Source organism: Oncorhynchus keta, chromosome 37 (assembly GCF_023373465.1).
Source record: "Oncorhynchus keta strain PuntledgeMale-10-30-2019 chromosome 37, Oket_V2, whole genome shotgun sequence".
Taxonomy (NCBI): domain Eukaryota; kingdom Metazoa; phylum Chordata; class Actinopteri; order Salmoniformes; family Salmonidae; genus Oncorhynchus; species Oncorhynchus keta.
This window is the reverse complement of record NC_068457.1, coordinates 20731458-20744207: the sequence shown is the minus strand read 5'-3', so window position 1 is coordinate 20744207 and position 12750 is coordinate 20731458. Positions and strand designations below refer to the sequence as shown.

General features: G+C 47.7%; 2 protein-coding genes across 2 annotated transcripts; one reads left to right on the top strand and one right to left on the bottom strand.

The window, feature by feature from the left end:
• The first annotated feature begins 8164 nt into the window (after positions 1-8164).
• Positions 8165-8995, top strand: LOC118372372 (guanylate cyclase soluble subunit beta-2-like). Its single transcript, XM_035758232.2, has 2 exons — positions 8165-8443; positions 8837-8995. The coding sequence occupies exons 1-2, from the start codon at positions 8318-8320 to the stop codon at positions 8993-8995; spliced, it is 285 nt and encodes a 94-aa protein (XP_035614125.2). The 5' UTR covers positions 8165-8317.
• Positions 8996-9839: 844 nt separating this feature from the next.
• On the bottom strand, positions 9840-10985 carry LOC127916602 (proline-rich protein 2-like). The gene has a single exon (XM_052498907.1). The coding sequence runs from the start codon at positions 10983-10985 to the stop codon at positions 9840-9842; it is 1146 nt and encodes a 381-aa protein (XP_052354867.1).
• Positions 10986-12750: the final 1765 nt, after the last annotated feature.

The window sequence follows — 12750 nt, the reverse complement described above, 5'->3', positions numbered from 1 at the left end:
AATAATGTGGAAATTGAGCAAGTTGGTGACTAAACTACTTGGAGTAACCCTGGATTGTAAACTGTCATGGTCAAAACAGTTTACAACAGTAGCTAAAATGGGGAGAAGTCTGTCCATAATAAAGCGCTGCTAAGCCTTCTTAACAACACTATCAACAGGGCAGGGCCCACATGCCCTAGTTTTGTCGCACCTAGACTACTGTTCAGTAGTGTGGCCAGGTGCCACAAAGAGGGACTTGGGAAAATGACAGTTGGCTCAGAACAGGGCAGCAGGGCTGGCCCTTTAAAGTACAGCAGCTAATGGAGATCCCTAATAAATAGAAATACAAAAAAATGTGAAATAAGTCAAGGGCTATGAATAGTTTCTGAAGGCACTGTATGTTGTGCCCATATGAATGGTAGTAATCATTGAATAGTCAAGACTTGTTTTCTGGTGACAACAGCTACTTTCAAATGAAATAAAACAGAGAATATTTTAGCAAAATATGGTGAACATGACTGAACAAAAAAAATGACTGAACATAAATGTACAACTAAATTTGACTCTCGTAAGTGCTTCCTTATAAACCTGGATCTGAGGTAATTTATGGTAACTAACATCTACAGTATTTTCATTGACCTAGATAGATATTTCATAGACCTAAATACTATCTTCACTATCTGGAATGGACCTATATTGAATGGAAAGGAATAATGATAAGAAACAAGTGCAGGCCTATTCTATCCCTATTTGTTAATAACATCAACACAGAATAGAGTACAGGATTCATTCCATGCCATCCTGTTACAGTGTTCCAGTGATGGTGAATGTTAAGGCTGGCTTCCTCTCCATCAATAATAAATAGTTGAAAGAACAATGTATAAACACTGCACATTTAGTCAATAAATGAACATTCTTCAATCAAACAAATGCAATAAGCAATAGGCCTGTAATGTTATTTAATTCACAGGAAGGGTTGAACAGGATATCAAGCACAGGTTATTGTAATTTTTGTTTGTACTTTTTACACCTTTTTTTCCACATTTTCGTGATATCCAATTGGTAGTTACAGTCTTGTCGCATCGCTACAACTCCCGTACCGACTCCAGAGAGGCGAAGGTCGAAAGTCATGAGTCCTCCGAAACACGACACTGACAAGCCACACTGCTACTTGACACAATGCTCGCCGGAAGCCAGCCCCACCATTGTGTCGGAGGAAACACCGTACAACTGGCAACCGTGTCAGCGAAAAAGCATAGGTTATGAAGGATAGTGAAATGACATACAAAATAAATAACTTTGTTCCATAAGCCACTGTTAAATATGTCCATGGAGAATGAAGAGGCAAGCTTTACACTACATGGTTTTTCGTGCGACTCTGCGAGAGGCTTGGAGATGAAGTCTGACAGGGTACCAGTGTCCGTCCGGCTCCTGATGACTTCCCTCTCCCTGTTGGTCCAAACAGCTCTGTAGAATGGGGTGATGCCATATTCCTCACTAATTGGTCTCCTGGGACCAGTCCATTTTCTTGATGACCCGATCTCTGTTTCACCGCCTTTTTCACTGTATGGTTTTCCATATTTTCCCTGCCATCAACCTCGATGTTGGCGCATTTGGAGAGATGAGGGTAGAAACTACCCCGGTCTGATGTTGGCTCTGATAGGGACGCGTGAGGAGGAGTGAGTTCTCTCGCCAAGTCTTCATGGTGATCCATGCCCCAGAGTGCGCTTTCACACAACATCTCTGTGTAGAACAAGACAGTAAATATAGTATGAGTTTATACTGTATGTTCTGCTGTAGTTGAAGTGTTACTCGAATTACAACTGAAAAGCTTCCATGCTCTAAACTGTATTTTCGCTGTGTTTTAGTATCTCTACCTTATCAGTTACACCATTGTAATTTCATTGCCCTCCATGTGAAATGACTCACGCTGATTACAAAACCCATAACACAGAAAGCGTTGAGAATGGCTGTGATTTGTTTTCGATCGTAAAAACTCAGCATTTAAATAAATAAACATTCAAGGTCTTGCCTGCTTCTCCTTTGGCAATGCTGTACTTGATTCAGCTGTAGGCTATTGATTCTTCTCTTCCTGGAGTTACACTAGAGATGGTCTGGGAATGATTTCTCTACTGTCTCTGGTTATACACCGCGCATAAGCACTTTGCCGATGGAGAAGATTTCTTTTGGAAAAGTACATTCAATTAAAGATTAACAGAAAATACTGCCAACGGTTATGATCATTGCAAAATAAAAATTGCTGTGATGTAATGTCAGAGCAATTTTAAGTTCGTTAAAAAAAGTAGTTCACGTGTTGATTCACTCCAAATCAATGTTTGTTTGATTCCAAATCATCTTAACATTTGACCCTCCTTGAGGGGTCTGAAAATTCCCGACAAACTGAACATGAACGTTACTTTTTTACAACAATGATCAAAGTAACTTTGCGTCAGTTCCCACTTTATTTTAGGGAGCCATTTGTTTTTTGAAAGCATGTCAGGATGTATCAGTTTTTACAATTTAGTGTCTAGTTTTAGCTTGTCTTGTGTTACACGAAATATGCTGTGACACTGGTAAAACATTTATTGGGGGAACAACAGCATTTATAGCTAGTGGGAAAGCATAGGCAGCGCAATCATAATTGTTTCTTTCTTTTTTCTTTCAGATAAGACAGACGTCTACTGTTTATGGTTTTTGCAGACTATGTCAAGTAATTAAACATTAAATGGCTTCCTTTTGCATCCAAAGACTGAAATGCGTTATTTACTTCAAATAGACCAAATTCCTATAAGGCTGTTAACCCTTAATCTCACATGCAGCCTGCAACATTGACCTGGACACTATTTCAGGACCATGGACAAGGACTTCCAACCAATAACAGTTCAGGCAGCTGTGTGTGTTCTATACTACTGATATACAGACCTACAAAACATTAGGAACACATTCCTACTATTGAGTTGCACCCCCTTTTGCCTTCAGAACAGCCTCAATTTTTTCGGGGAATGGACTCTACAAGGTGTCGAAAGCGTTCTACATGGATGCTGGTCCATGTTGACTCCATACTTCCCACAGTAGTGTTAAATTTGCTGGATATCCTTCTGGGAGTGTACCATTCTTAATACAGATGATAAACAGTTGAGTGTGAAAAACCCAGCAGCGTTACAGTTCTTGACACAAACCGGTGTGCCTGGCACCTACTACCATCTCCCGTTCAAAGGCACTTAAATCTTTTGTCTTGCCCATTCAGCCTCTGAATGGCACACATGCACAATCCATGTCTCAATTATCTCCAGGCTTAAAAACCCTTTAACTTGTCTCCACCCCTTCATCTACACTGATTGAAGTGGATTTAACAGATGACATCAATAAAAGAACATAGCTTTCACCTGGATTCACTTGATCATTTTATGTAATGTTTTGTACACTCAGAGTATATTGTATACACAGGATATTGGTGGCACCTTAATTGGGGAAGACAGGCTCGTGGTAATTGCTGGAGCAGAATAGGCAGAATGGTATAAAATACATTAAACGTGTGGTTTCTATGTGTGTGATGCCATTCCATTCACTCCGTTCCGGACATTATTATGAGCCGTCCTCCCCTCAACAGCCTCCACTGATTTAATCAACTACCAAGAGAAAGAATACACTGTAACGGTTGGTTTTCTAGGTGTGGTGAAGGAGAGTCGGACCAAAATGCAGCGTGTAGATTGCGATCCATGTTTAATGGAAAAAACACACGTAAACACAAATCAATACAAAACACTACAAAAACAATAAACGTAACGAAACCCGAAAACAGCCTATACTTGTGTCAACTAACACAGAACAAGGACATCAGGACACTAAGGACAATCATCCACAACACAACCAAAGAATATGGCTGCCTAAATATGGTTCCCAATCAGAGACAACGATAAACACCTGACTCTGATTGAGAACCACTCCAGACAGCCATAGACTCTGCTAGATCACCCCACTAGCTACAATCCCACTATATACCAAAACCCCAAGACAAAACACACCACAATACAAAAACCCCATGCCACACTCTGGCCTGACCCAATACATAAAGATAAACACAAAATACTTCGACCAGGGCGTGACAGAACCCCCCTAAGGTGCAGACTCCCGAACGCACCTCAAATCAACAGGGAGGGTTCGGGTGGGCGTCTGTCCATGGTGGCGGCTCCGGCGCGGGACGCGGACCCCACTCAAACACTGTCTTAGTCCCTCCTCCTCGCGTCCCTGGATAGTCCACCCTCGCCGCCGACCATGGCCTAGTAGTCCTCACCCAGAACCCCACTGGACTGAGGAGCAGATCGGGACTGAGGGGCAGCTCGGGACTGAGGGGCAGCTCGGGACTGAGGGGCAGCTCGGGAGTGAAAGGAAGCTCAGGAGTGAAAGGAAGCTCAGGAGTGAAAGGAAGCTCAGGAGTGAAAGGAAGCTCAGGAGTGAAAGGAAGCTCAGGAGTGAAAGGAAGCTCAGGAGTGAGAGGAAGCTCAGGCAGATAGATCTACCAGATCCTGGCTGAATGGCAGATCCTGGCTGACTTGCAGTTCTGGCAGATCTGGAAGAGCCTGGTTGACTGGCAGATCTGGAAGAGCCTGGTTGACTGGCAGATCTGGAAGAGCCTGGTTGACTGGCAGATCTGGAAGAGTCTGGTTGACTGGCAGATCTGGAAGAGTCTGGTTGACTGGCAGATCTGGAAGAGTCTGGTTGACTGGCAGATCTGGAAGAGCCTGGTTGACTGGCAGATCTGGAAGAGCCTGGCTGACTGGTAGATCTGGAAGAATCTGGCTGCTCCATGCTGACTGGCGGCTCTGACTGCTCCACGCTGACTGGCGGCTCCATGTAGACTGACAGCTCTGGCGGCTTCTTACAGACTAGCAGCTCTGGCGGCTCCGTGCAGACTGGCAGCTCCTTGCAGACTGGCAGCTCCTTGCAGACTGGCAGCTCCTTGCAGACTGGCAGCTCCTTGCAGACTGGCAGCTCTGACTGCTCCATGCAGGCTGACAGCTCCTTGCAGACTGGCAGCTCCTTGCAGACTGGCAGCTCTGGCTGCTTCATGCAGACTGACATCTCTGGCTACTTCATAGCGACTGACAGCTCTGGCTGCTCCATGCAGACTGACAGCTCTGGCTGCTCCATGCAGGCTGACAGCTCTGGCTGCTCCATGCAGACTGGCAGCTCCTTGCAGACTGACAGCTCTGGCTGCTTCATGCAGACTGACAGCTCTGGCTGCTCCATGCAGGCTGGCAGCACCTTGCAGACTGGCGGCGCAGGGCAGACTGGCGGCGCAAGGCAGACTGGCGGCACGGGCGGCGATGGGCAGACTGGCAGCGCTGGGCAGACTGGCGGCACTGGTGGTGCTGGGCAGACTGGCGGCGCTGGGCAGACTGGCGGCACTGGCGGCGCTGGGCAGACTGGCGGCGCTGGGCAGACTGGCGGCACAGGCGGCGCTGGGCAGACTGGCGGCACTGGCGGCGCTGGGCAGACTGGCGGCGCTGGGCAGACTGGCGGCGCTGGCTGCGCTAAACAGGCAGGAGACTCCAGCAGCGCTGTAGAGGAAGAAGGCTCTAGCTGCGCTGAACAGGCGGGAGACTCCGGTAGCGCAGGAAAGGAGATAGGCTCCGACAGCGCTGGAGAGGCGAGGCGCACTGTAGGCCTGATGCGTGGTGCTGGTACTGGTGGTACTGGACCGAGGACACGCACAGGAAGCCTGGTGCGGGGAGCTGCTACCGGAGAGCTGGTGTGTGGAGGTGGCACAGGATGGGCTAGACCGTGAAGGCGTACTGGAGATCTTGAGAGCAGTGTTGGCACAGGATGTGCAAGACTAGGGATGTGCACAGGAGGCCTGGTGCGTGAGGCTGGCACCAACTTCACCAGCCGACTAACACGCACCTCAGGACGAGTATGCAGCGCTGACCCAGGTGCCATCAAATCCCTGACACGTTCCGTCGGGCGAATTCCATGCAAAAAGCACCAACACAGCAACTCCCTCATTTCTCTCTCCTCAAATTTCCCCATTAACTCCTTCACAGTCTCTGCTTCGCTCACCTCCAACACCAGTTCTGGTCTCCTCCTTGGCTCCTCACGATAAACAGGAAGAGTTGGCTCAGGTCTGACTCCTGACTCTGCCACACTCTCCCTGAGGCCCCCCTAAGAAATGTTTGGGGCTGACTCTCAGGCTTCCATCCGCTCTGCCGTGCTAGCTCCTCATAATGCCACCTCTCTGCTTTTGCTGCCTCCAGCTCGGCTTTGGGGCGACAATAATCTCCAGGCTGTTCCCAGGGTCCTTTCCCGTCTAGAATCTCCTCCCAAGTCCATTTCTCCAAGTAGTGCAGCCTCTCCCACTGTAGTTGCTGCTGCTCCTGCTGCTGCTGCCTCTGTTGCCTCTCCTGCGGCTCCTGCCTGTTGACACGCTGCTTGGTCCGGTTGTATGGTGGGTGATTCTGTAACGGTTTTCTAGGTGTGGTGAAGGAGAGTCGGACCAAAATGCAGCGTGTAGATTGCGATCCATGTTTAATGGAAAAAACACACGTAAACACGAATCAATACAAAACACTACAAAAACAATAAACGAAAACAGCCTATACTTGTGTCAACTAACACAGAACAAGGACATCAGGACACTAAGAACAATCACCCACAACACAACCAAAGAATATGGCTGACTAAATATGGTTCCCAATCAGAGACAACGATAAACACCTGACTCTGATTGAGAACCACTCCAGACAGCCATAGACTCTGCTAGATAACCCCACTAGCTACAATCCCACTATATACCAAAACCCCAAGACAAAACACACCACAATACAAAAACCCCATGCCACACCCTGGCCTGACCCAATACATAAAGATAAACACAAAATACTTCGACCAGGGCGTGACATACACATTGCAAAAAATACAATAATTGGAAAAATTGAAGACAGGATTCATGCAACAAGAAGATGGGACTGGATGCCCTGCAATGTCTAATTCTCACCATATGGTGGCAGAATAATTCCATCGTGTGTGTGCGTGAGTGAGTGAGGAGTTCGGGGTTCTGTACATAGAGAGTACAAACCAGGAGGACGAGGACAGAGAGATACCAGAGAGATGGTGAGTACCAAGATGTCTGTTTGTTGATTTTAACATCAAGTCATTCTAGTCATTCTAACCCATTCTTGCTTTTGACAACTATGATATAACATTTCGCTCTCTTCTTCTTCGCTGTTTGTGTTCGCAGTACGGATTCATAAATACCTGTCTGAAATCTCTGGTCATTGAGAAATTTGGTGAAGAAACATGGGAGAAACTGAGGTCTGGTGTTTTGTGTTCTAAGTAAATGTTGATGTAAATTTGAAAGGATTCAGGACATGAGCATGCCAATTCTCTCTATCTCTTCAGGACCCTGGCAGAGGTCCAGGACACGTTCATGACTTATGAGATATACGATGGTGTCATTACTCTGTGTCTTGTGCAGGAGGCATGTACTATGCTGGGTAAGTACCAGTCTCTACGCTCTTTACAATTCTATAACGGTGTTTCATCTTGAACCAGAAACACAGGTCAGTGTTTTTGATACCCTTATATAAGTGGTTAGGAGTGTCTACCTCCTTGGGGGAGGGGGTGTGTAAGGCCAGGTGTTAACAACGTCCCTGCTGAGGCCCTCCAGGTGTGGCACAGGTGATCCAAGTGTGTTCCAGATGTCCTGTACCTGAGGGGTCACCCCAGAGCCTGTGGACATGACACGGTATCAGGGTTAGAATTACGTGACAGTCCACAATCCCAAACTAAGGTGAGAGATAGGCACCATTTAGTTTGACAGTTGGTGATGATATAGTGATGACAATGATGTGGTGGTGTTGTGGCCACAGACATGCCTTCTGAGGTGGTGCTGAAGCTTTTCGGGGAGTACTTCTTCAGCTTCTGTAAGATGGCGGGGTACGACACAATGCTGCGTACGCTAGGGGGGAACCTGGATGCCCTTCACAGCTACCTGGCTCTCTCCTACCAGGTGACCTTCTCTTTACGGCCTCTACAATGGATAATCTATTATGTATTTCAATCCATTAGAGCCCAAATTTAAAATTTAAAAAGATTATGTATGCAATAAATATCCTTCTTCTAGGAGATGAACGCTCCCTCGTTCCGAGTGGAGAAGAACGATGATGGAAGGATGTTGCTTCATTACTACTCGGACAGGAAAGGCCTATATCACATTGTGCCAGGTACGGTAATCATCCATACCTAAAGTGTACCTTTAATCTAAGGAGGTTATCTCTTTTCTCTCTGTGCAGGCATCATTGAGGCGGTGGCCAAAGACTTCTTTGACAGCGAAGTGAGCATGACCATCCTTAACCAATCAGAGGAGGACGAGCGCACAGGGAGGAAAGAACATGTGGTCTTCCTGGTCTCTCAGAGGAGCCGAGGGTCAAATAGGGATTTCCGGCCCCAAAGAGAGATCAAGGAGGTAACCAAGGAGGATGAGGAGATTGATAGGAGGGTTGAGACGTTTATTTTTCATTTAAATGTGTCATGATTCAAAACAAGAGTCAAGTCGCAGTGTTTATGTACTATATGTTTATAATTGAATGAAAGTAGAATGAGGTCTAGAGGGTTAAATAATAAGAGCAAAGTAGTCTACACCCAGCAGACACTGTGGCCTCCAGGGGTTCAGTGTGAGATCTCTGGTGTATTACTCTGGTCTGGTAACAGCATCAGGAAGAGGCATTAGAGAGGATGAGAGCCAGGTGTGCCAGTCTGCCCCACTGCCCTGCCCCAAACCAGCTGTTCTTTAATGAAACTATGGAATTGTGATTTGAAGTGGCGGTGTGTGTGTCCATGTGTGGCGTGTGTGTACCAGATTCGGGTGGGTCTGCACACAGGTCCAGTGCTGGCTGGTGTGGTAGGGGACAAGATGCCTCGATACTGCCTGTTTGGAGATACGGTCAACACTGCCTCCCGCATGGAGAGTCACGGAGTGCCTGACCACATACACCTCAGCCCCTTCACATACAGGTAGTGCCAGCATGGCTCCCATTCAGATTTCTCTGTGTGTCTGAGGACACCATCATGGCCAGAGGGACAGGAGAGCCCTGCGTGTACAGAGACAACCAGCAGGGGGAGGGAGAGAGATGAGGCAATTTGGGTTTGTTCGAATTGCTAGCTAGTAGGGAGGAAAAAAAGGTTATTAAACAACAAAATGTGTTTATTATTGGACAAGTTATACAGCCTTCATTACATATCAGAAGATATGAAAGAGACATTTTCATATGATACAGCCAGATAAAGGAGTCTTTCTTGTCCCATTTAGACACAGAAGAACCAGACAGTGTGAGAAAGGAAGAAACGAATGGCCAAACCATGGCATCTGCTTCTTCTTCCAGTGACCTCACCAACGAAGACACACCTTTTCTGGGAGACACTACACCTTTTCAAAAGGGCCACCTCAATGACGTGAACTCACGATTCTGCCAACTGCTCTAAGTATGAGGACTCCATTTGGAAGCACATCATTTGAAAATCTGAGATCATTTAGGAAATGAAATGTTGAACTCCACAAAGGCATGCTAGTTCTGACAGTTTTCAAAGAATCAACAATGTTTCTACACATGCTTACTAACCCACTGGGCACAGATGTCAATTCAATGTCTATTCAATGCTGGTTCAATGTAATTTCATTGAAATGACATGGAAACAACGTTGATTCAACCACTGTGTGCCCAGTGGGAAGTTTTATAAATACTGTAGACAAAAAGTGATAAGTCGTATCTCAAATTTTTGTTGATGATCCAATGGTCTCCACGTTGATTCAACATTGTAACCACATTGACAAAATTATGTTTAGATATTCTAAACAGGTTGATTCAATCTGTGGGAGACTCCTGGATGAGCTCTGTGTTGTTGTGGTGACTGCCGCCTGCTGGGGGACACCTGGGGTTGGCATGGGGTAGGGACACCTGGGGTTGGCATGGGGTGGGGACACCTGGGGTTGGCATGGGGTGGGGACACCTGGGGTTGCCATGGGGTGGGGACACCTGGGGTTGCCATGGGGTGGGGACACCTGGGGTTGGCATGGGGTGGGGACACCTGGGGTTGCCATGGGGTGGGGACACCTGGGGTTGACATGGGGTGGGGACACCTGGGGTTGGCATGGGGTGGGGACACCTGGGGTTGGCATGGGGTGGGGACACCTGGGGTTGGCATGGGGTGGGGACACCTGGGGTTGCCATGGGGTGGGGACACCTGGGGTTGCCATGGGGTGGGGACACCTGGGGTTGGCATGGGGTGGGGACACCTGGGGTTGCCATGGGGTGGGGACACCTGGGGTTGGCATGGGGTGGGGACACCTGGGGTTGGCATGGGGTGGGGACACCTGGGGTTGCCATGGGGTGGGGACACCTGGGGTTGCCATGGGGTGGGGACACCTGGGGTTGGCATGGGGTGGGGACACCTGGGGTTGCCATGGGGTGGGGACACCTGGGGTTGCCATGGGGTGGGGACACCTGGGGTTGGCATGGGGTGGGGACACCTGGGGTTGGCATGGGGTGGGGACACCTGGGGTTGCCATGGGGTGGGGACACCTGGGGTTGGCATGGGGTGGGGACACCTGGGGTTGCCATGGGGTGGGGACACCTGGGGTTGCCATGGGGTGGGGACACCTGGGGTTGCCATGGGGTGGGGACACCTGGGGTTGCCATGGGGTGGGGACACCTGGGGTTGGCATGGGGTGGGGACACCTGGGGTTGCCATGGGGTGGGGACACCTGGGGTTGGCATGGGGTGGGGACACCTGGGGTTGGCATGGGGTGGGGACACCTGGGGTTGGCATGGGGTGGGGACACCTGGGGTTGGCATGGGGTGGGGACACCTGGGGTTGCCATGGGGTGGGGACACCTGGGGTTGGCATGGGGTGGGGACACCTGGGGTTGGCATGGGGTGGGGACACCTGGGGTTGCCATGGGGTGGGGACACCTGGGGTTGGCATGGGGTGGGGACACCTGGGGTTGGCATGGGGTGGGGACACCTGGGGTTGCCATGGGGTGGGGACACCCTGTCGGTGCATCATTGCCTTTCCCTCATTAGCACTTTCCTGGGCCTTCAAATGAGTGTAAATTAAACAAGAGATGAGGAAAGGTAGCAGCCATTATAGAAAAGACAAGCTTCATGTGCAGCTGCTGTCAACACCAGAACTCTGCCATAGCTAATACATGCCCCCCAGGCTTGTATTCGATAGTAGAAAGATAGCAGAGAGACGGATCTATTGAATAGAGATGCTGTAGTTTTGGGCTCCCGAGTGGCACAGCGGTCTAAGGCACTGCATCTCAGTGCAAAAGGTCACTACAGTCCCTGGTTCAATTCCAAGCTGTATCACATCCGGCCGTGGTTGGGAGTCCCATAGGGCCGTGCACAGTTGGCCCAGCGTTGTTCGGGTTTAGCCGGGGTAGGCGTCATTGTAAATAAGAATTTGTTCTTAACTGGCTTGCCTAGTTAAATAAAGGTTACTTTTATATATTTTAATAGTTTGGGGTCTGCTAGACAACAGCAAGGAATGTCTCCTTTCTCTTCTCTCAGCCTTTCCAGATGCCATGAGTACACAGTAACTGTAATCTGCATAAGGAGATGTTGATGTGTGATCTTATATAGCCTAAACCTTGTATAGTTGGGATGTTCTTAGACGTGTTTACTTTAGATCTTATGCCTCATTTTCCAACTCCCTGTGGCCCTTTTCGCTGACTAAAGTAAACAGTTAACAGTTGGGAAAAAAGGTCATGTGGTGTGTGTGTGTATATAGGGAAAGTGGTTGTCATTAACATTTAATTACCACAAATACCAGCGATAGCACAACAATTGACGCGTGAGTGGGAGAGGTGGAAACTCTTGTGACTTAAGCGCACCTAGGTGCAATCGCGCTACAGGCAGCGACACAGAGAGGGGCCCAAATGGAGACAGCAACTGAAGTTGCTACAGAATATGCGCTCTCACCAAATAGCGATCAGTAGGCCCAGTAAACTTGGACTAGAAAAACAAGTGACAACCAACCAAGATTCGTCAGCAGCGGCCCGCACAATAGCAGAAAAGGCGCGTGAAAGTGTCATTACGCAGCTGATCGATATTCTAACCCAAATACTCACATTCGACGAAGAAATCAGTCATAGTTCGTTTCAGGATCTGAGGACATTACGGCGTCCAACGGGAGTGTTTTATCCCTGATATGAAGTTCTAATTTCTTGGTGAGTGATGGTGTGCATCTGCTGGTTTTCATAATTTGACAAAAATGTTTGATATCTTTCTATTTGGTTGATAGGCTAGAGATTAGAATAAACATGATTATGAATGAGAAAACAATATTGTATGGTATATGAACATCAACATATTTTGTATATGTTTTTTAAAAAACACTTCATTTGTTATGACTGACTCATGTTGGCTCGACCTAAAAGCTTACCATACGCTTCCCAGTCGAAACAGTTCACGGATATATTATGAAGACGTTTTTGTGACGTTTTGGTCTTTTTTTTCGTGAAGGGTATAATTGCAGACCGCAATTAGAGGCGTTTTCTGATATATAAAACCGAAGAAAATTAACAATAATGACAAATGGTTTGATGAAGAATGCAAATATCTAAGAAAGAAATTGAGAAACCTGTCCAACCAAAAACATAGAGACCCGGAAAACCTGAGTCTACGCCTTCACTATGGTGAATCACTAAAACAATACAGAAATACACTACGGAAAAAGAAGGAACAGCATGTCAGAAATCAGCTCAATGCAATT